Here is a 24,863-nt window from a genome sequence, read left to right as displayed (position 1 = left end):
ATTGAAAACATTTTTTTTTTATATACCGTATATGCATACTTGCCAAACTTGAAACCTCCGATTTCGGGAGGTGGGGGGCGGGGGGCGTGGTCAGGGGTGGGGCGGGGCGTGGTTGGGGGCGTGGTTAAGAGGGGAGGAGTATATTGACAGCTAGAATTCACCAAGTGAAGTATTTCATATATATATATATATATATATATATATATATATATATATCTCTACATCCTGAAAATATGCAAACAAAACTTCAAACTTGCATAAATAAATCTTAAGGAATATAACATAACTTGGCTTCTGAGAGTATCAAAATGTAATGAATAAAATGCTAAAGTTGTTGATAAACAAGCAATTATTTTAATAATTAAATATGGTCATTTTAAATGAATTATAATTTAAAATTAATTATTTCAAATATGTTTATTTTAATGTATAATTCTATGGCTGGATGTAATAAGGAGTGAGAAAAAATACAAATAAAAATACAATTAATTTTGATGTTTTTAGCAAAATATAGTAAAAATGTATTTCGTTTTTGTTTTTTTTAATTAGTAAATATATTTATTTTTAGGTAAGATAAACATAATAATACAATGTATCTCTAGTCTGGATGATTTAGTTGTTGTCACCCTGTTGTCCTCCCATGAAAAAAGGCTGTCCTCACTCAGGTCCGGCTGAAAATCGGGTGATTTTCGGGGGAATATTTGTCCCGGGAGGTTTTCGGGAGAGGAGCTGAATTACGGGAGTATCCCGGAAAATTCGGGAGGGTTGGCAAGTATGATTATATATATATTGTAGTAGGATTGAATTATATTTTTATATATACATATATTGCAGGTTTAAATTATTTTGTATATATATATATATATATATATATATATATATATATATTGTAGTAGGTTGAAATTACTCACCTACGGATACGATAAGAGTTCCGGTCAGACGCGTTTTCACGGGACACATTTCCGGTATTGGACCACACAGACGGTGGATGCCTTTAAAAAAGGACTAAAAACCTAACATTTTTAAAAAGCTATAATATAGCTAATTTTAATATTGTTTTTACTGTCTTGTTTTGATGTTTTCATGTTTTTACTCTGTAGCACCTTGAGATTTGTTATTCAAATGTTGAGTGATATACAAATCAAATCTATTATTGTGCGATTACTGTTAAGAACACTTAAGTTAGCTCCATCTTTTGACACATGGACTCCCATCATTACATGCAACAATATTTCCACGGGCATTTCACATGTTTTGTCTGGACAATCAACAGGTTTTCCCTTATGCACAAGACTACACAGTAAATCTAACGTATTTACCTGAAACTACTTTATTGATGTACTGAAAACATTAAAAGAAAAAGAGACATTGACACTCTTGAAGTCCCATCAGCAACAGCTCCAGCTCACCCTGACGTCTTGAGATTTCATATAAAATGTTGACAGCAGAGTTTATGAATTAATGACTGATCAGGCACTTTTTTTTTTTTTGTCAAGTGATCATATCTTGACTCTTAACCAGCATTCTGACATCCAACTGCAGACAACAAAACAACAAAAGATGTCCCTCAGGAAAAGTCAATTTCTCGTCAGCGTACAGTTATGTTTGTTATTTCGACACGAGGCTCTTCCTTTGAATAAAACGAACAAACTGGGATTGGAGGCTGAAACTGAAGAACAACAAAAACATTTCATTCAATACCTTTGCAAAAAAGTCATTTCACCAAATGTGTGGACCGCGAAGAGAACATGGCGGTCAGCGCAGACGGCATTCATCAACACGCCCACCAGGTTCCAGTCTGTGCAACCTGCCCGGAGTCAGGTGCTTAAAGTCCAAGAGGGTTGTTGGAGGAGGCCTCCACGGTTCTGGTGTGTTTGGATTTGGTTTGCCGTTCAAGACTCTTCGTGAAAGTCATCATCTTCATTCTGCCTTGTCCTTCCTCTTGGCTGTGAACGGGACCTTGTTGGCCACCGTGGAGCCCACCGTGGTGACGCCGCCGGCCACGGCCGACACGCCGCCCTTCACCAGCCCCACCCCCATGGCGGGCACCGTGGTCACAGCCGACTTGGTGATCTCCAGGCTTTTGCCGCCCACCCAGGCCACTCCGCCCACTGCCGCGCCCACCACGCCTTTGGTGACGTTGAAGAGGCCGCCGGTCACGCGCCACACCATGCCGGGCTGCGGCACCGCGTGGTCCTTGGCTGCGTCTGCCGGCAAAATAAATAATAATACATGAAGCACAGACATAATCATCATTTGTTATCCTTTGAGGACAAAATCTCCTTACAGCAGGCCTGGGCAATTATTTTGACTCGGGGGCCACATTTAGAGAAGAAAATGTGTCTGGGGGCCGGTATATCTATTTTTAGGAACACTAATACAAAACCTCACAATAATGTCTGATTGAATGCTAAAAACGTCATGACAGACCGCCTTAAAAAACGTAATGGAATTTTACATGTTTCTATGAACGATAAAACACTGAATATTGACAAAATATGAATGTCACACCCCCTTTCGATCGACATATTTTACAATCAAGTGAAACGCAACAAAAATGCAACAAACAGTGAAATATGAACACGAAGGGTACAAAATAAACCCACCTACAATCTGATATATCTGATGTATCACTAAGCTTTAGAACTTTGTTGTGAAAATCTCCTTACGCGTCTGTGGAAACGCTTCCCACCCACACTGCTTGGTGCCTCGTTTGAGCTGCTCTGACGTCGATTACCATAGTACCGTATTTTTCGGACTGTAAGTCGCAGTTTTTTTTCATAGTTTGGCCGGGGGTGCGACTTATACTCAAGAGCGACTTGTGTGTGAAATGATTAACACATTAGCGTAAAATATCAAATAATATTATTTATCTCATTCATGTAAGAGACTAGACGTATAAGATTTCATGGGATTTAGTGATTAGGAGTGACAGATTGTTTGGTAAACGTATAGCATGTTCTATATGTTATAGTTATTTGAATGACTCTTACCAAAATATGTTACGTTAACATACCAGTTGGTTATTTATGCCTCATATAACGTACACTTATTCAGCCTGTTGTTCACTATTCTTTATTTACCGTAGTTTAAATTGCCTTTCAAATGTCTATTCTTGGTGTTGGCTTTTATCAAATACATTTCCCCAAAAAATGCGACTTATACTCCAGTGCGACTTATGTATGTTTTTTTTCCTTCTTATTGTGCATTTTCGGCCGGGGCGACGTATACTCCGGAGCGACTTATACTCCGAAAAACACGGTAACTAATTAGATAACCATAGTAACTAATTAGATTACCATAGTAAGTAATTAGATTACCATAGTAACTAGTGTATCATCCAAAAGCGCATATTCCAACCATTGAAATACTTAGTATAGTTCAATGACTTACGGTCATTAGAAAACATCACTGCACATCATAATGGCAGCTACACTTTCCATCTTAAAAGGGGAACATTATCACAATTTCAGAAGGGTTAAAACCATTAAAAATCAGTTCCCAGTGGCTTATTTTATTTTTCGAAGTTTTTTTCTAAATTTTACCCATCATGCAATATCCCTAAAAAAAAGCTTCAAAGTGCCTGATTTTAACCACCGTTATATACACCTGTCCATTTTCCTGTGACGTCACATAGTGATGCCAACACAAACAAACATGGCGGATAGAACAGCAAGCTATAGCGACATTAGCTCGGATTCAGACTCGGATTTCAGCGGCTTAAGCGATTCAACAGATTACGCATGTATTGAAACGGATGGTTGTAGTGTGGAGGCAGGTAGCAAAAACGAAACTGAAGAACAAACTGAAGCTATTGAGCCATATCGGTTTGAACCGTATGCAAGCGAAACCGACGAAAACGACACGACAGCCAGCGACACGGGAGAAAGCGAGGACGAATTTGGCGATCGCCTTCTAACCAACGATTGGTATGTGTTTGTTTGGCATTAAAGGAAACTAACAACTATGAACTAGGTTTACAGCATATGAAATACATTTGGCAACAACATGCACTTTGAGAGTGCAGACAGCCCAGTTTTCATCAATTAATATATTCTGTAGACATACCCTCATCCGCTCTCTTTTCCTGAAAGCTGATCTGTTCAGTCCAGTTGGAAATGCATCTGCTTTGAGTGTCGCAGGATATCCACACATTCTTGCCATCTCTGTCATAGCATAGCTTTCGTCGGTAAAGTGTGCGGAACAAACGTCCAATTTCTTGCCACTTTCGCATCTTTGGGCCACTGGTGCAACTTGAATCCGTCCCTGTTCGCGTTGTTACACCCTCCGACAACACACCGACGAGGCATGATGTCTCCAAGGTACGGAAAACAGTCGAAAAACGGAAAATAACAGAGCTGATTTGACTCTGTGTTTGTAATGTGTTTGAGAAAATGGCGGATTGGTTCCCGATGTGACGTCACAACGTGCCAAAATTCACCCATTTAGAGTTCGGAAATCGGTAAAAAAAAAAAAAGGTCTTTTTTCTGCAACATTAAGGTATATATTGACGCTTACATAGGTCTGGTGATAATGTTCCCCTTTAAACATCTAAAAAAAATGATTTGGGAATGTCCGGCGGGCCAGATTGAAAAGCTTAACGGGCCGCATGTGGCCCCCGGGCCTTCATTTGCCCAGGTCTGCCTTACAGGGTTGTCCTGATACTGGTACCAAAATATATATCTCGATACTTTTCTAAATAAAGGGGACCACATATTGGCGTATTTTAACATAAAATCTGATTATACATTAAACATATGTTTCTTATTGCAATCAAATAAGAATTGTGGAATTAAATTAAATAATTACTTTACTTTTAGTAGTAAGTAAACAAACAAAGGCTCCTAAAAGTCCGCTGACATATGCAGTAACATTTTGTGTCATTTAACATTCTATTATTTTGTCAAAATTACGAGGGACAAGCGGTAGAAAATGTATTATTAATCTACTTGTTCATTTACTGTTAGCTTATGCTTACTTTCTGTTTTAACATGTTCTATCTACACTTCTGTTAAAATGTAATAATCACTTATTCTTCTGTTGTTTGGATACTTTACATTAGTTTTGGCTGATACCACACATTTGGGTATGGATCAAATACCAAGTAGTTACAGGATCATACATTGGTCATAATTAAAGTTCTCCTGTGTCCAGGGTTGTACTTGTCTGTGTAGACCAGGGGTCGGCAACCCGCGGCTCCGGAGCCGCATGCGGCTCTTTGATCACTCTGATGCGGCTCAGCAGCTTACTTGCTGAACCCCCCGATTTTCCCGTAAGACTTCCCGATTTCAGTGCCTCTCGCAGAAAACTTCCGGTATTAATATTCACCGATTTTCATCCTTACAGCTATAATAAGGGCGTGCCATGATGGTACAACATTTGGCACCCTATACAATCTGTATTAACAGCGTGCTAGCCCAACCACTTGTTATATAATATGCATCTTCCAGTGTTTCCCACAGTACAGGCATCTATTTTTGGTGGTGCGGTGGTGCCCCTTTAATTAGTGAATACTAAATAATTTAACTTTAGCCTACTACTACAACCATATTATTTACCAGCAACATGAAGTGAAACAGAGGCAGAGGTGTCCTGCCACAGTCAGTCAACCTCCTCCTCCTCCTCCTCCTGCTGAACAGGTCGCACCTGTGGTCCGGACTGTAGGCCTACCTCCTCTCCAAGTCCAGCCCTTTTCGGCCGCTGAAAATATTTTTCTATACTCATCTGTGTGAAGGAGTGAACATCCAACATTAGAATTTAATACTAACGAGCAGAAGCGCTCTATGTACAGTGCCGTCTAACCAGCAGCTCAACACATGCAGGGTTCAACGTTAAGGTTTTTTTCTACTTGCCCGACTTATCAAATCTACTTGCCCCAATATTTTTACTTGTCCTGCCTAGGTTTTTTTCTGGCTGTGTAGTGCTCATGGCTTATATCTTACTAGAATCCTTCCCGTTGACTATTTACAACACTACACAGTATTTATTATTATTATTGTTATCTATAATTACATTTAAATGGCATTGCATACATGTAAAATTAAATGCTATTTCACATTATTTGACCAGTAGCAGTTACACCCATCTGAACAGGTCATCCACCTGTTTAAAGCCCGATCACAGTTGAAATCTTGAAATGAAGGGCCTTTAATAAAACATTAACCTGGACAACATTTTAACAGCTGGTTGGCTCAGGTTTTATTCTTTTCATTGCATTCACATGCTGCAGTGGACAGTGGACAATTTAGCTTCAGTCCATGTGTGTTTATTGACAACAGGGTTATAACCTGGACATGTTAGCTCGTCGGTATGAAAACAGGTGACCGAGTCAAACAGCGGCGGTGTTAATGAAGCAGCGTCAGGCGAAACCGTCAGTGAAACACTCGGTGAAATCGCGGATTAACATTAAATACATGACGAGCCGCGAGCGATGCAGCTATAACCTATCGACCTATAACACCTGTAAAAATGAAGCAATGCTACCACGCTAGCAAGCGTTAGCTAGCCGGCTATGAGCCACCAAGCTGCTAACTATCGCCAAAAGGCACCATTTAAGTTTTTTTCCCCATGGCATCCTGGATCAAGGCTTTCAGCAGCTTTTGGACGTTTGAGGTAGAAACGTAGGAAGCGCCATCATTATGAAAAGTAGCCGGCGAGTATTTTGGTCCCGTCCGTCCGTCCGTCCCTCTTCTTCTTCTTCTTCTGGCCCACCAGGTGAATTAAGTGCTATTGGCGGAGTTACAATGCATACCGCCACCTACTGCACCGGAGGTGTAACTACAAGCAACATTCACAGACAGTCCCATTGCTTTTATGAGCGGTCGAGCGAGTCAAAAGCCGAAAAATCCATTTGTGGCGGACATGAATGTGTGGGAAACACTGTCTTCTGCTTACACACGTACGTGACAGCAAGGCATACTTGGTCAACAGCCACACAGGTTACACTGACCGTGACCATATAAAACAACTTTAACACTCTTACTAATAATGCGCCACACTTTGAACCAAAACCAAACAAGAATGACAAACACATTTCGGGAGAACATCTGCACCTTAACACAACATAAACACAACAGAACAAATACCCAGAATCCCATGCAGCCCTGACTCTTCCGGGCTACATTATACACCCCTGCTACCACCAAACCCCGCCCCCACCCCAACCCTGCTCCCTCACACATCAACCCCCCCTCTCTGTGCGTCGGTTGAGGTGGGCGGGGTTTGGTAGCGGGGGCTGCATGGGATTCTGGGTATTTGTCCTGTTGTGTTTATGTTGTGTTAAGGTGCAGATGTTCTCCCGAAATGTGTTTGTCATTCTTGTTTGGTGTGGGTTCACAGTGTGGCGCATTATTAGTAAGAGTGTTAAAGTTTTTTTTATACCGCCACCGTCAGTGTAACCTGTGTGGTTGTTGACCAAGTATGCCTTGCTGTCACATACGTGAGCAAGCGGAGACCCCATACAACGTGTGGCTGATTAGGTACGCTGGTTGTAATGGGTGCTATATGCTGTACCATTACGGCACGTATGACGCTGACAAGCGCCATTCATTTAAAACCCATGTGCCGCACCAGCTTTCAAAATCCATATTAAGGTGTGGCCAGCATGTCTGAGACCTCTGGTTTATACATAGCACAAAGCAAAAAAAAACTTTGTATGCAGTGTTATTTCATTTTAAATTTCAAAATTTTTTTGCGGCTCCCATTGTTATCTATAATTTGTGAAACTGGTCAAAATGGCTCTTTGACTGGTAAAGGTTGCCGACCCCTGGTGTAGACCCACCCACGGCATTTTGATTACATTCAGGAGCGCTAGCTTGCTGTTAGCGGTGAGCTATTGTATCCTCCTACGGAAGTGGATTTTTGTAGTTTTTCCTGTATTTTTATTAAATAATTAAATATAAAAACAAAAAATCTCTGGGGGTGAGCAGTTTATATAGCAGTAGCAACACAAAAAATACAAACTATCAGGATTATTCAACAAAATTTGGGAGTGGGGACTTTTTCCTTTGATATTATTCTTACATCCTATATTTATGAGAACCAGTTGTCAGTGTTATTAAATTCAGAAAAAAACAGAAGGACTCTGCTGCTTTAAAAGGACCTACTGCCAAGAGCGAGTCAAAGATCCTCTATATCAGCGATTATTAATGGTGCATGTGCTTTATCTAGTGGTGTGAAAAATAATCAATTAAATACTCTAATGGCGGGACTCGAACCATTATCATAGGTTAATCAGCCTTCAGTGGAAGTCGTTACAATCCGACTACTGAAGGCCGTAGTCGATGCCAAAATAAACAGATTTGATTTGATTCACTACTTAAGTACAGTTTTTTATTTTCTTGTATTCAAACAGTGTTACTGTTCAAACTGTGTGTAATATTAGTGGCCAAAAATATGAAATATTCATGTTAAATAAAACCTCTGCCTTGTCTTTAATGAATACTTAGACCTACTATGCTACTGTATTTTAATGCTGGTCATTAATGACTTAGATTTATATAGCGCTTTTCTAGACACTCAAAGCGCTTCACAGAGAAGTGAGAAGCCATCATTCATTCACACCTGGTGGTGGTAAGCTACTTTCATAGCCACAGCTGCCCTGGGGTAGACTGCCAGACCACCACCTATCATTCATCATTCATTCACCGGGGTGAGTGGCACCGGGGGCAAGGGTGAAGTGTCCTGCCCAAGGACACAACGGCAGCGATTTTGGATGGTAAGAGGCGGGGAGCGAACCTGCAACCCTCAGGTTTCTGGCACAGTTGCTCTACCCACTACGCCCTACCGCCCCACCATTATGGTGGTACTTGGTGAAACAAAAAGTTTGAGAACCTCTGCTCTATACGACAGCGCTTTTGTGTTTTTAGGAATATGCTGCACACATGTGAGTCTCTTCCTATTGTTTATTTTCTAACTGAATTCGCAGACTGGTTTGATGTCATTCCTGCGCTAAATTTGGCCCCGGGCCACCAGTTAATTAACCCTAGCATACATACTTATAAGACAGTAAAGACACAATACAACAGGAGACTATTATAATTAAAAAATATCATTAACACAGCCTTATCTGAAGGAAATCAAAGCTATTTAATGAATACACCAACTACAGAGATGTCTTATCCTTTTAACCCTTGTGTGGTGTTCGGGTCTGTTGGACCCGTTTTAATTTTTTATTAAAAGAAAAATTATACAATTAATTAATTTTTCAAACTGAGACTCACTGACTTTGGCTCATTTTCTGTAAAGAACATATATCAAAATACATATTTAATGACCACAAACCATACACCCCCCCCCTACACATTTCTATTACATAAAAGATGTCCGGGTCCACTGGACCCAGGGCTAATAGAAGTTTGGAAATTGATGTTCTGTGTACCACACACACGCACACAGCAGGCCTAGACAGGAGGAGTACAGAGTGTAGGTACACAGAACATCAGAGGGTCAAATGTGCGAGAAAATGAGAGCAGACAGTGTTGACAAACAATGTTGCAACCTTGTGTGGGAACCGCAGGTGCAGAAACACAAAAGAAGAATCCCTGTGGGATGCAGAAACTGGCAGAGAAATTTTCCGTGCAACGTTCATATTGTTGTTACTCAGCCAGCGTTTGTGGGTCTGATGGACCCGTTGCATTTTGTGGCTTTTAATGCCTCACAATCAAACACTCTTACGTTAAAATACTGAACAGATGTTTACCTTTTCCCAATAAACATCAGTTCAATATTTTAACATAAAAGTGTTTGATTGTGAGGCATTAAAAGCCACAAAATGCAACGGGTCCATCAGACCCACAAACGCTGGCTGAGTAACAACAATATGAACATTACACAAGGGATAAGTTCTTCGTTTTACCTAAAATATTTAAAATTGTTGTCCAATGTAACAAATCATTTTATTTAGAAGAGTGAAAAATGTTCCCAACAAAAAATAGTACTTAACGTCCCATCTAACTGACAGGTTCAGGCAGCCAACTCGAAGAGTCAACAGCACCCCTGCTGGTTGCATCCAAGTAGTGCACTCATTTTGCTTCAAGAAGCCATTATTGCTGGTTTATTGACATTTGTCTTCACTACAGTCGTCTTACACGTTCCCACTTTTAAATTTGTTTTTAAAGTCTCTCTTCCTTGTGCTATTGAAAATATTCATGGGGACTGAGCAGTGGTGTGTGAGGAGTCTGTGGAATGTTGGCTGAAGGACACCAGCCCACAGTGGGAATGACCTCCGCCAAGGAAGTCCTCCAAGTCAGGGTTGACATGAGTAGTATGTGAGTGATGCACGGACATCATTCACCTGGACGACAAGCATGTGCATTTTACAGTCGCTATTTTTTGTGTGCTACACAGGATATTATTTAAGCTCTCGCTGGTCACAGTCCACTTGCATCGGAGCCAAATGGGGTAACTCCCCGCCAGTTCCAGCACATGGAGCCCCCGAGGAGACAAAGCTTGCCATGTGTGACCCACTTTGTAATGTAACTCTCATCTACAGTATGGTCTTGATTCTTATATATACAGTACAGAGAGAGAGAGAGAGAGAGAGAGAGAGAGAGAGACAGAGACAGAGACAGAGAGAGAGAGAGAGAGAGACATAAAGATACATATTAGGTTATTATAAATTAAGATCTTAGGTAGATATTAAGTTCTTAGATCCATCCATCCATTTTCTACCGCTTGTCCCTCTTAGATATTAAGATAAAATATATAAAGTTATCAGATATGAAGATATTGTATAGAGATTAAGATATTAATTATATATTAAGATATTAGATAGATATTAAGATTTGAAGTTGATATTGAGATATTAAGTCATTAGATATACAATATTAAATAGATATTAAGATATTATAAAGATGTCAAGACATTAGATGTGAAGATATTAAGTTATTAGATATTAAGATATTAGATATATATTAAGATATTAAGTTATTGGATATTAAGATATTAGATATCTAATAACTTAATATCTTATCTATCTAATATCTTAATATCCAATAACTTAATATCTTAATATATATCTAATATCTAATAACTTAATATCTTATCTATTTGATATATATTAAGATATTAAGTTATTGGATATTAAGATATTAGATGGATAAGATATTAAGTTATTAGATGTTAAGATATTAAATAGATATTAAGATATTAATTTATTGGATATTAAGCTGCTAGATAGAGAATATATGAAGTTATTATATATTAAAATATTAGATAGATATTCAGATATTAAGTTATTGGATATTAAGATATTAGATACGATATTAAGTTATAAGATATTAAGATATTAGATATATATTAAAATATTAAGTTATTGGATATTAAGTTATTAGATATTAGATAGATATTAAGTTATTAGATGTTAAGATATTAGATAGATAGATAAGATATTAAGTTATTGGATATTAAGATATTTGATAGATATTAACATATTAAGTATTAAGGTATTAGATATATAGAAGATATTAATTTATTAGTCATTAAGATATACATTTGTTATTAAGATAATTATTAGACAGACACTAAGATATTAGGATATTTATTTATTAAGGGACAAGCGGTAGAAAATAAATGGATGGATAGTTAAGATATTAATTTATTAGATATTAAGTTATTAAGATATCAGACAGCCAGAGAAAGAGAAAGATAGAAGTCGCCACCTCATCGAATGGCCAACACAGATAGAGAAAGATATATATACATATACGCACGCACGCACGCACACACACACACACACACACACACACACACACACACACACACACACACACACCTCATCGCAGGGCCAACACAGATACACACAGAGAAGAACAAAGAACGAAAGACAGAGAGACAGCGAGAAAGAGAGACAATGAGAGAAATAAAGAACAATAGACAGAGAAAAACAAAGAGAGACAAAGAGAGACAGATAGAGAGAGGCACAGAGAAAAATAAACAGTAATAGACAAAGAGATAGAGAGATAAGAGAGACAGCGAGAAAGAGAGACAAAGAGAGAGACAGATAGAGAGAGACACAGAGAAAAATAAACAGTAATAAACAAAGAGATAGAGAAATAAGAGAGACAGCGAGAAAGAGAGACATTGAGAGAAATAAAGAGCAATAGACAGAGAGGAATACAGACAAAGAAAGAGAGACAGAGAGAGAGAGAGAGAGAGAGAGAGAGAGAGAGAGAGAGAGAGAGAGAGAGAGAGAGAGAGAGAGAGACAGAGAGACAGAGAGAGAGAGAGAGACAGAGAGAGGGAGACAAAGAGAAAAAGAGCAATAGACGGATAGAGAGAGAGAGACAAAGAGAGAGAGACAGATAGAGAGAGAAACAAAGAGAGAAATAAAGAGCAATAGACGGATATAGAGAGAGACAAAGAGAGAGAGACAGATAGAGAGAGAGACAGATAGAGAGTCAGAAAAAAAGTAATAGACAAAGAGAGATAGAGACAGAGATAGAGAGAGATAGAGAGAGACAAAGAGATACAGAGAGAGCGACAAAGAGAGAGAGAGACAGACAAAGAGAGAGAGACAACGAGAGAGAGACAATGAGAAAAATAAATAGTAATAGACAGAGATAGAGACTTAAAGAAAGAGAGAGAAAGCGAGAGACAAATAGAGAGACAAAAAGAGAAATAGGGAGATACAAAGAGAGAGAGAGAGATATTTGTCTTCCTATCAGACGTTTGAGAGGTCCACAAATAAAAGTCTCCACAGGCAGGAAGGAGGCAAGAGGTGATGACAGATTGCAGCATGTTGTCACCCAGGAGAGGTGTGACGTCTTACCCTCTGTGGGCTGACTGGAGGCGGGTTCCACTTGGTCCGAGGCCAGGCTGGTCCCAGGCTGGGGCTCCACGTTGGCACTGTTCACATTCTGGAGAAGAGAGAAAGAGAGAGAGAGAAATTGTATGTTACTGCCAGGAAAAGAAACATCAGGATAAGACTTTACAAGATGGGTTGTAAACAGTCCTACTTGTGGTACGCAGGCTCTATCTAGATGTACACCAAATAATCACTTACATATTCAAACTGTGTGTACATTTACATCCATCCATCCATTCATTCATTTTCGACCGCTTGGCCTTAAATATACTTAAATAAAACCTTGTTTTTAATGAATACGTAGGCCTACTACGCTACTACAGTATTCTAATGGTACTTGGACAGCCAGGTTTTATCTGAAGTGGTAGTTGGTAAAAAGAAAGTTTGAGAACCAGCAGTTTAGATATAATCTGTTACACTACAGTAATCCCTCGTTTATCGCTGTTAATTGGTTCCACATAAATTAATTTCCACAAAGTCGGAACATTTTTTCAGCGAGCGAATGAAAAAAACTGTTTACGACTTTGAATCAACATTCTGAGAGCCCTCTGGACATGAAATAACACTTTAGTCACCTTTAGTAATGCTGCCTGAGCCTGAGCCAATCAGTGGCCACAATACTGAACAGCGAACTCTGATTGGTTCGGTCTAATCACGTGGGCCAATACTGCTGTAGTATCGCTATTTGTAGGCCGTTTAGCCATTTTTATGATGGAAAATTCTTAATTTAGGCCAAAAAATGTGCACAATATGCCTTGGGAAAAAAACTGCGATGTAAATAACGTCACAATATTCGAAGCGTGACGTGGCAATGTGTGTTTTTTTTTTAGCTTAAAAATAATTTGCTTGATTGGCATTTTGTGAGTCTTCCAAATGTAATCCAATCAAAGTGTGAACCAACAGGAGGATCCAAATATTTCCGTCAAATGCCGCATGCTGAAAAATGTAAGGATGCAGGGGCCACTGGGATATTTTCCTAATTTACCTCGGTTTTTACGCGATCCACTTTTTGTATATTTCATTTACCGGTAAATTTTTTCCAAAAGTTTGCCTCAATTTTGACACCATCTCTGTCATCGTATATATATATATATATATATATATATATATATATATATATATATATACAGTATATAAAAGGACCGCAACTAACGATTAATTTGATAATCGATTAATCTGTCAATTATTACTTCGATTAATCGATTAATAATCGGATAAAAGAAACAAACTACATTTCTATCCTTTCCAGTATTTTATTGGGGGAAAAAACAGCATACTGGCGCCATGTTCTTTCAATTTGCCAAATAAAACAAGGAACATTTTACAAAAATGCACACTTTTGACACTCCTGCTATAGATAATAAAAAATTAAATCTGATAAATCTATGGATAAAAAGCAGAGCCTGACGACGCATGCACGTTTATCACAACTCTCTCTCTCTCTCTGTCTCTGCCCCTCCCTCACCAATGCTGCTGTGCACACAATTTGTTGTGTTTTTAACCTTCTTAACCATGAACGTACATTGAAAATACACGCAACCCTAACTCAAAATGCCGGACATTTGAGGCATTTAAGAAACACCGCCCGACAGCCCCGCAAAAGAGGACATGTCCGGTGAAAAGAGGACGTATGGTCAGGACCTAGCCCGTTAGCTGCTAGCATGCTAGCAGCAATCGGTTTCACCGGACATGTCCTCTTTTGCTAGCATGCTAGCAGCTAACGGGCTAGGATAGACTGACCATACATCCTCTTTTCACCGGACATGTCCTCTTTTGCGGAGCTGTCAGGGCAGAGTTTCATAAATGCCTCAAATGTGCGGCATTTTGAGTATTGTTTACACAACATGCAGTACGCTACTTAATATGTCCGTGTGGAAACTCGTTCGGTACACTTCCGCACCGAAAGGGAACCCCCGTACCAAAATGGTTCGATACAAATACACGTACCATTACACCCCTATTACTATGATTATTGTTTCTCAGCTGTTTGTAAATGTTGCAGTTTATAAATAAAGGTTAAAAAAAAAAAAAAAAAAAAAAAAAACGTAGCCTCTGCGCATGCGCATAGTATAGATCCAACGAATCGATGACTAAATTAATCGCCAACTATTTTTATAATCGATTTTAATTAGGGATGTCCCGATCCGATATTTGGATCGGATCGGCCGTCGATATTTGCAAAAAAATGCGTATCGGCAAGACATGGGAAAATGCCGATCCAGATCCAGTTTAAAAAAAAAACTCCGGTCCGTGTTTTCCAACATACCGATTTAAATAATACATTCCACGTTTCTGCTGCTCCCTAATTTCCGTTCCGCATTTTCCAGCACACCTTCAACACATCCACAGGTCTGTGAATTCTCACGCAGTTGCTTTTAGCTGCTGGCATTACACGACAGGCTCTTCTCACTCTTTCCTGTGTCTCCCTCTCACAGACAGCAAGCGCACCTTACACACGTCACGTCATACGTCACATACTGTCACGTCACACGTCACATACTGTCACGTCACACGTCACATACTGTCACATACTGTCACGTCATACGTCACATACTGTCACGTCATACGTCACATACTGTCACGTCATACGTCACATACTGTCACGACATACGTCACATACGTATACGTCCTCCCCCAGCAGATACGTAACAGCATGGCTAACGTTAGCTGTGATGTTAGCGCAGCCGTGCGAGCAACCTTCCCTCTAAGGTGCGCGCCTGTGCAATTGCGCACTGCTCAAGCGTCCTCTGCGCACGGCAAATCTATGCCATGCACAAAATCAAATTTAAAAAAATAAGCGCATAACAATTTTCGACACACGGACACGACAGAGAAAACAGTTTTCGTCATCATTGTTCAAATATTGTAACGTCTGTCGAGACGCTTATCTCCATTCGGTGCCACACGCCCACACCATCAAAATGCTGAGGCAAACATTTCCAGATCAACACTGTATCAAAAAAAATAGTGATTTTTTTAGTTGTGATTTCCTTCTCTGCATGAAAGTTTAAAAGTAGCATATATTAATGCAGTATGAAGAACAATGTTTTAATGTAGACACATAGAATCATCATACTGCTGTGATTATATGCATCAAGTGTTCATTCAAGGCTAAGGCAAAATATCGAGATATATATCGTGTATCGCAATATGGCCTTAAAATATCGCAATATTAAAAAAAGGCCATATCGCCCAGCCCTAGTTCAATGATGCTATTTCTGTTTGTCATGTATAATTTTGTCTATTTTGTGTTTATCCTTGAATAAACAGGTCAGTTTCTTGTTACCAACCATTGTGTATTATTCAAACTCCCCTAATTCAGCTGGCTAATTGTTATTAAGAGTACTAAAACCCTTTTCAACATGATTCTGACAACTAAGTAGGCTAAATAACTTGAAACTTTAATACATGCTCGGATAGGCCAGTATCGGACAGTGTCAGTATCGGATCGGAAGTGCAAAGACAATATCGGTATCGGATCCGAAGTGCAAAAACCTGGATCGGGACATCCCTAATTTTAATCGATTTAATCGATTAGTTGTTGCAGCCCTAATACATACATACATACATATATATATATATATACACACATACATACACACAAATAAATAACAAATATATACTTCAATTATATATATATATATATATATAAGGGCTGCAACAACTAATCGATTAAATCGATTGAAATCGATTATAAAAATAGTTGGCGATTCATTTAGTCATCGATTCGTTGGATCTATGCTATGCGCATGTGCTGAGGCTACATTTTTTTAATTTATTTTTTTATAAACCTTTATTTATAAACTGCAACGTTTACAAACAGCTGAGATACAACAATCAAAATAAGAACAAAAACAGTACAAAACAGCGCCAGGGCGGCGCTGAGGTTACGTGTCACGAGGTGGCAGTAAGCCAGCCAATGATGTGTCATGTGCAGCTCACGTGACGACGCCGTCTCCTTTGCTGGAAACATTCGAAAAATGGCGGAGGAAAATAGTACGGATAGTTTGTTGGAGCCATGGATGAAGGGAAGAACTCACGGTACGTAACTTTTAAGTCCATAGTCCGGGTACATTGATCTGTTGTGTCCGTCTTTGTGTGTTTTTAATATTTTGTTAAAGGGGAACATTATCACCAGACCTATGTAAGCGTCAATATATACCTTGATGTTGCAGAAAAAAGACCATATCTTTTTTTAACCGATTTCCGAACTCTAAATGGGTGAATTTTGGCGAATTAAACGCCTTTCTAATATTGGCTCTTGGAGCGATGACGTCACAACGTGACGTCACATCGGGAAGCAATCCGCCATTTTCTCAAACACCGAGTCAAATCAGCTCTGTTATTTTCCGTTTTTTCGACTGTTTTCCGTACCTTGGAGACATTATGCCTCGTCGGTGTGTTGTCGGAGGGTGTAACAACACGAACAGGGACGGATTCAAGTTGCACCAGTGGCCCAAAGATGCGAAAGTGGCAAGAAATTGGACGTTTGTTCCACACACTTTACCGACGAAAGCTATGCGACGACAGAGATGGCAAGAATGTGTGGATATCCTGCGACGCTCAAAGCAGATGCATTTCCAACGATAAAGTCAAAGAAATCTGCCGCCAGACCCCCATTGAATCTGCCGGAGTGTGTGAGCAATTCAGAGACAAAGGACCTCGGTAGCACGGCAAGCAATGGCGGCAGTTTGTTCCCGCAGACGAGCGAGCTAAACCCCCTGGATGTCTTGGCTCACACCGTCCCTTAAACTGGACAGATCAGCTTTCAGGAAAAGAGCGCGGATGAGAGTATGTCTACAGAATATATTAATTGATGAAAATTGGGCTGTCTGCACTCTCAAAGTGCATGTTGTTGCCAAATGTATTTCATATGCTGTAAACCTAGTTCATAGTTGTTAGTTTCCTTTAATGCCAAACAAACATACCAATCGTTGGTTAGAAGGCGATCGCCAAATTCGTCCTCGCTTTCTCCCGTTTCGCTGGCTGTCGTGTCGTTTTCGTCGGTTTCGCTTGCATACGGTTCAAACCGATATGGCTCAATAGCTTCAGTTTCTTCTTCAATTTCGTTTTCGCTACCTGCCTCCACACTACAACCATCCGTTTCAATACATGCGTAATCTGTTGAATCGCTTAAGCCGCTGAAATCCGAGTCTGAATCCGAGCTAATGTCGCTATAGCTTGCTGTTCTTTCCGCCATGTTTGTTTGTGTTGGCTTCACTATGTGACGTCACAGGAAAATGGACGGGTGTATATAACGATGGTTAAAATCAGGCACTTAGAAGCTTTTTTAAGGGATATTGCGTGATGGGTAAAATTTTGAAAAAAACTTCGAAAAATATAATAAGCCACTGGGAACTGATTTTTAATGGTTTTAACCCTTCTGAAATTGTGATAATGTTCCCCTTTAACGAGGAGATTTTTTTAAGGAAGCAAAGCAGCAACTGTTGTGTATGTACTTTCAGAGTGTTAGGAACTTCTTGGAGAGTGCATTTTCTGTGTTGTTTTGAGTGGCAACAAGCATTCATGAGTTCAGCTTTTTTGTGAGTAACGTTAACGTTATGCCTTTGCTGCAACGCGGTGCTGATAATGTGTCTCCGGCACATTTGACTGCGTTTCGAAATAAACGTAACGGACAGAAATATCTCAGGTTGGTTTCATAATGGATCAATGTAGCCGGGCGTGATAAAGCTATATAAATATATTTAGATTTGAGTGACGCTTTAGTATAACTAAACGTTATGAAGGTGCTGGAATAGTTCATGCTATTATTCAGAGGCAGCCTAAAATGAATCCTTTATTATTCACAACAGAAACGTGTACAATATCTGATCCAGTTCTGATCTGATGAGTTACATTTCTGTGTTATTATTGGTGTATGCTGCATCCCCAATGTCCATTTATTTCATTTAGCTTTTTTTTTTTATGTGGTGACGTATTTGCCTTTTACGCCAGAAATGATTAATTCAATCAACTAGGTATGTATTGAGTTACATGTAAATGATGCTACTTTGTATGTTCATTATATGGTTTCTCTCATTTCAGAAAGAAACAAGCCAGCATTAGTTACTTGGTACAAAGGAAGGTGTGCACACCACAGCGAGCGGCTGCATTGACTGATGCTATCCTGAATATGTTGCGAACTGACATGAGGCCACTATCAATGGTGGACGATGAAGGTTTTAGACAAATGATTCACGTCCTCAACCCTGGTTACACTCTTCCCTCGAGGACCCATTTTACCAAAGTGATGGAGAGGAAGTACGAGCAGACATTCCAAGCAGTGTAGACTGACAATAAAAGCCACCCAGAGCAAAATTGCTCTCACTACTGACGTGTGGACAAGAGGAGCCACCTTGGCAATACATGCCATTACATTGGAGAGGAATGGAACATGAAGTCAATCTGCCTTACGACCATGCCACTAGAGGAAAGACATTCAGCATCCAACATGGCAGAATATGTAGTAGCCAGGTTTGAAATTCCCCCAAGCAAAATTATTGCTATTGTGCATGACAATGGTGCATTTTATTAAAAAAAAAACATTTTTGTAACATTTTCCTTGTTTTTTTGGCAAGTTGAAAGAATATGGTGCCAGTATGCTGGTTTTTTTCAATAAAATACTGGAAATGATAGAAATGTAGTTTGTCTCTTTTACCCGATTATTAATTAGTTGCAGCCCTACAAATTTTCATGTAGGATGTCTTATAAAATACAACTAACTCGCTGCATGGACAGATCATTTCACAAGTTTTTACTATGTTTTCCCCATAAAATCCTCATCTTTTTATCAGCTCTGTTTGCAGTGCAGGTGTTTGCGGGCCACAACAAATGATGCGGCGGGCCACGAAAAAATTATGCAGCAGGCCACTAACAAATGACGTGGCGGGCCACTAAAAAATAACATGGCGGGCCACTAAAAAAATGACGTGGCTGGCCACTAAAAAAAAAAGGCGGCGGGCCACTAACAAATGACGTAGCGGGCCACTACAAAAATGACGTGGCGGGCCACTACAAATGATGCGGCGGGCCACTAACAAATGATGCGGCGGGTCACTAACAAATGATGTGGCGGGTCACTAACAAACGACGTGGCGGGCCACTAAAAATGACAGCCATTGTGGCGGGCCACTAACAAATGACGTGGCGGGCCACGACAAATGACGTGGCGGGCCACTAAAAATGACAGCCATTGTGGCGGGCCACTAACAAATGACGTGGCGGGCCACTAACAAATGACGTGGCGGGCCACGACAAATGACGTGGCGGGCCACTAAAAATGACAGCCATTGTGGCGGGCCACTAACAAATGACGTGGCGGGCCACTAACAAATGATGTAGCGGGCCACTAAAAAAATGACGTGGCGGTCCACTAAAGAAATGACGTGGCGGTCCACTAAAAAAATGACGTGGCGGGCCACTAAAAAAATGACGTGGCGGGCCACTAAAAAAATGACGTGGCGGGCCACTAACAAACGACGTGGCGGGCCACGACAAATGATGTGGCGGGCTACTAAAAAATGACAACCATTGTGGCGGGCCACAACAAACGACGTGGCGGGCCACTAAAAAATGACAGCCAATGTGGCGGGCCACTAACAAATGACGTGGCGGGCCACTAACAAATGATGTGGCGGGCCACTAACAAATGATGTGGCGGGCCACTAACAAACGATGTGGCGGGTCACTAACAAACGACGTGGCGGGCCACAAAAAATGACAGCCATTGTGGCGGGCCACTAACAAATGACGTGGCGGGCCACTAACAAATGACGTAGCGGTCCACTAAAAAAATGACGTGGCGGGCCACTAAAAAAATGACGCGGCGGGCCACTAAAAAAATGACAGCCATGGTGGCGGGCCACTAAAAAAATGACGCGGCGGGCCACTAAAAAAATGACAGCCATGGTGGCGGGCCACTAAAAAATGACAGCCATTGTGGCGGGCCACTATAAAATGACAGCCATTGTGGCGGGCCACTATAAAATGACAGCCATTGTGGCGGGCCACTAACAAATGATGTGGCGGGCCACGACAAATGACGTGGCGGGCCACGAAAAAATGATGCTGCAGGTCACTAACAAATGACGTGGCGGGCCACTAACAAATGATGTAGCGGGCCACTAAAAAAATGACGTGGCGGTCCACTAAAAAAATGAAGTGGCGGGCCACTAAAAAAATGACGTGGCGGGCCACTAACAAACGATGTGGCGGGCTACTAAAAAATTACAACCATTGTGGCGGGCCACTAAAAAATTACAGCCATTGTGGCAGGCCACTAACAAATGACGTGGCGGGCCACTAAAAAATGACAGCCATGGTGGCGGGCCACGACAAATGACGTGGCGGGCCACTAACAAATGACGTGGCGGGCCACTAACAAATGACGTGGCGGGCCACTAACAAATGACGTGGCGGACCACTAACAAATGACGTGGCAGGCCACTAAAAATGACAGCCATTGTGGCGGGCCACTAACAAATGATGTGGCGGGCCACTAACAAATGATGTGGCGGGCCACGAACAAATGACAGCCATGGTGGCGGGCCACGACAAATGACGTGGCGGGGCAGATTTGGCCCAGGGCCTTGAGTTTGACACCTGTGGCATACGTAGAAGATGATAAGTGTTATGTGTGCAAATAAACTATAAAAAATATAATGTGCAGAAAGGAAAACGTATACAAGTACTCACTAGGTGGATATTATTAACTGAATATGTGTTTTCTTCAACACACATTTGTGAATGTGACCCACACAAAGTACACGTTGTGTGATAAGTGGTTGAGTGCAAAGTCTTACATAAAGTTGAGCAAGAAGAATGCCATTAAAGACACTTTTACTGACAACATTGTTGATGTGACTTCCTACCTTGACCATGATGGCTCAGCTTCAGACACACCTGAAACTTCGACTCTGGAGCTTCTCCGAATTAATGACGAGCTCCAAGCGGGAAGCCTCGCACCGTTGACGGCTTTCTTCTCCTGCTGGGCCTCAGGAGCTCGTCGAAGATGGAACGTTCTCGTCTTCTGCCGCAACTAGTGTTGGCTTAGCGGGCTGCGCCACGCAACAAGACTCTTCTTCTTCTTCTTCTTCTTCTTCGTCTTCAGCTTGCTCGCTTCTGCCGACGTGGCGTCTTACACACACACACACACACACACTCGGGTGCACATGTACACAAGCACACACCGCACTTCCGCCCAGATCCTTCAAAATAAAACGGTACAGCTTTTTTTTTTTCTTTTTTTTTTTTTTTTTTTTTAAATATATAATATGTATTTATTCATTTGATAGGGAAGTCATGATATGGGTACTGAGAAAACAGACACTTAAAAAATTACAAAAATACAAAACAATTACAGAAAAATAATAAAAGTAAAATAATAACACCCCCTCACACTTCCCGTCCTACAAAACGATATAGCGTTTGAATGTCCATCCATCCATCCATTTTCTACCGCTTGTCCCTTTCGGGGTCGTGGGAGCCTATCTCAGCTGCACTAAGGCGGAAGGCGGGTACACCCTGGACTAGTCGCCACCTCATCACAAAAGAGTCAACACAGATAGACAGACAACATTCACACTCACATTCACACATTAGGGCCAATTTAGTGTTGCCAATCAACCTATCCCCAGGTGCATGTCTTTTGAAGGTGAGAGGAAGCCGGAGTAGTCACGGGGAGAACATCCAAACTCCACACAGAAAGATCCCGAGCGCAGGATCGAATCCAGGACCTACGTATTGTAAGGGTAGACACACTTTCAGAAAAATGTATTATTATTTAATCATTTAATCAATCAATCTTTATACCTGCATTATCCTTTCCAGCCTTACCCTTTCCATCCTTTGTAACTGAGCTACAGTGTGGAACAATTTCCCTTGTGGATCAATAAAGTTTCTCTAAATCTAAGTCTAATCAGACATTACACTGATAGCTCTTTCTTTTCAAACTCACAACACAAAACTAAGATGTCAATGTTTTATTTCTACATTGGATTGGTTTTAGCATCTTTATTGTACGAAATGTATCATGCATCCTTTTTTTTTTCTGTATTTAGCCCTTGGTGGTATTTTTTTCTTTTTGGACACCATCATTTACTTTTTTTAAATGCCAATTAAGTGCAAATAAATAAGGTGTTAAATGACAGATGCGAGAGGAAGAAAATAACCTATATCAAAAGACTGAAAACAGACATTATCTGTGCACCTGTCTGTCGTGTAGTGAAGGTGATGTACCAAGACAAGGTTCAAGGTCCAGAGCACATCCTCTTGTGTGCTGCAGTGACATCACTTGACTGATTTCTAATCACAGGAAGCCATAAAAGTAGACAGCACATCACTTATATAATCTCAATTTATCTCCAGAGTTTGCATGTATGGGGAGAATCAATGGTGTGAACGAACTAGGTGAAACACGTCAATCTTAAATGGGAGCTACAAGTACATGTTATCGCACCTTTGTTATAAAACCTTTATTTTGAAGGCAGGAAACTGCTAAGGGGCGGTGCAAGTTCATCCCCGGATCCAGCTCCGGATCCCACATCACCAGCAGTTATAAACAGTGGTTGTTATTTTTTCTTCCTGTAGGCCCAACTGAATACATATATATATATATATATATATATATATATATATATATATATATATATATATATATATATATATATATATATATATATATATATATATATATATATATATATATATATATATATATATGTATATATGTATATATATATATATATGTATGTATATATATATGTATATATATATATATATATATATGTATGTGTTTTTGTGTGTGTATATATTTAAATATATATATGTGTGTGTGTATGTTTATATGTACATGTATATATATATATACTGTATATACATATATATAAATATATACACACAAAAACATATACATACATGAACATACACACAGGGCCGGCCCGTGGCATAGGCCGTATAGGCAAATGCTAAGGGCGCCGTCCATCAGGGGGCGCCACGCCAGTGCCACAAATGTTGGAGAAAAAAAAAGAAAAGAAAAAAAGTTGGTACTATTATTTCTAAATACAAAAAATAACCCCACGTTAATTAAAATGTAAAGTAAAGCCTGTTTAATAGAAATATTATTTGTTACAACATTACGCACAGAACTTGCAATGGAAATGCAGAATTTCCCACCATTGCCATCAAAGAACATGACAAACATGGAACTCTTGACCTTCCTGCATGAGAAGAAGCTGGCAGAAATGTACCCCAACATGTGGGTTGCTCTGAAAATCTCTATTAAAAAGCACAAATAGAGAACTCTGTAGGATCCCCTTTTTTTGTAATATAGTTGTTAAAGTCATACTGGTTTGATATCTTGTTTTGTGCAGTGCCTTATTTATATTGTATTTTTAATTTATTTTATGCAACTTGTTGACACGTTTTATTTTGTGTTTATGTATGTAAAAAATATTGTATTTCATATATTCATTTTTTATTTTATGTATTCATTTATTTATTCATATTTTTTTTTTAATCTTGTTAACTATTCTGATTGTTAATTTGCTTTCTTTAAGTAAAAAAAAAAGGTCAAAGACAAAGCTATTCGGTTTCTTGTGAGTATATACACTTCACAGCCGATGTGGGGGGGGGGGGGGGGGGGGCGCCACCTATAATCTTGCCTAGGGCGCCAGATTGGTTAGGGCCGGGCCTGCATACACACACATGTGTATATATATATATATATATATATATATATATATATATATATATATATATATATACACAAAAGCGGTAGAAAATGGATGGATGAATGGATATATAATTACACACACACACACACACACACACACACACACACACACACACACACACACACACACACACACACACACACACACTTATATATATATATATATATTTATAAGTGTGTGTGTATATATTTATATATATATGTATATATGTGTGTGTATATATTCATTTATATATATACATATATGTTTGTTTGTGTATGTATATATATATATATATATATATATATATATATATATATATATTTCTGTGTATATATATATATTTT

At 39.7% G+C, this 24,863-nt stretch overlaps 1 protein-coding gene across 1 annotated transcript; it reads right to left on the bottom strand.

The window, feature by feature from the left end:
• Positions 1 to 1,307: 1,307 nt before the first annotated feature.
• LOC133587838 (transmembrane protein 263) lies at positions 1,308 to 21,972 on the bottom strand. The gene is made up of 3 exons (XM_061940444.2): positions 21,676 to 21,972; positions 12,770 to 12,857; positions 1,308 to 2,207 (listed from the first exon to the last, which is right to left on the bottom strand). Exons 1-3 carry the CDS (start codon positions 21,682 to 21,684, stop codon positions 1,921 to 1,923), a joined length of 384 nt encoding a protein of 127 aa, XP_061796428.1. The 5' UTR covers positions 21,685 to 21,972; the 3' UTR covers positions 1,308 to 1,920.
• Between the last annotated feature and the right edge of the window lie 2,891 nt (positions 21,973 to 24,863).

Source organism: Nerophis lumbriciformis, linkage group LG03 (assembly GCF_033978685.3).
Source record: "Nerophis lumbriciformis linkage group LG03, RoL_Nlum_v2.1, whole genome shotgun sequence".
NCBI lineage: Eukaryota > Metazoa > Chordata > Actinopteri > Syngnathiformes > Syngnathidae > Nerophis > Nerophis lumbriciformis.
Note: the sequence above shows the minus strand (reverse complement) of the source record. Positions and strands in the feature narration are given on the sequence as shown.

What these genes read in the sequence shown, in the direction of transcription:
- LOC133587838 (XM_061940444.2), bottom strand. An exon ending in CTCCAGTCAGCCCACAGAGG is followed by an intron (nt 2,208 to 12,769) that starts GTAAGACGTCAC and finishes TTTTGCCGGCAG; the next exon opens with ACGCAGCCAAGGACCACGCG.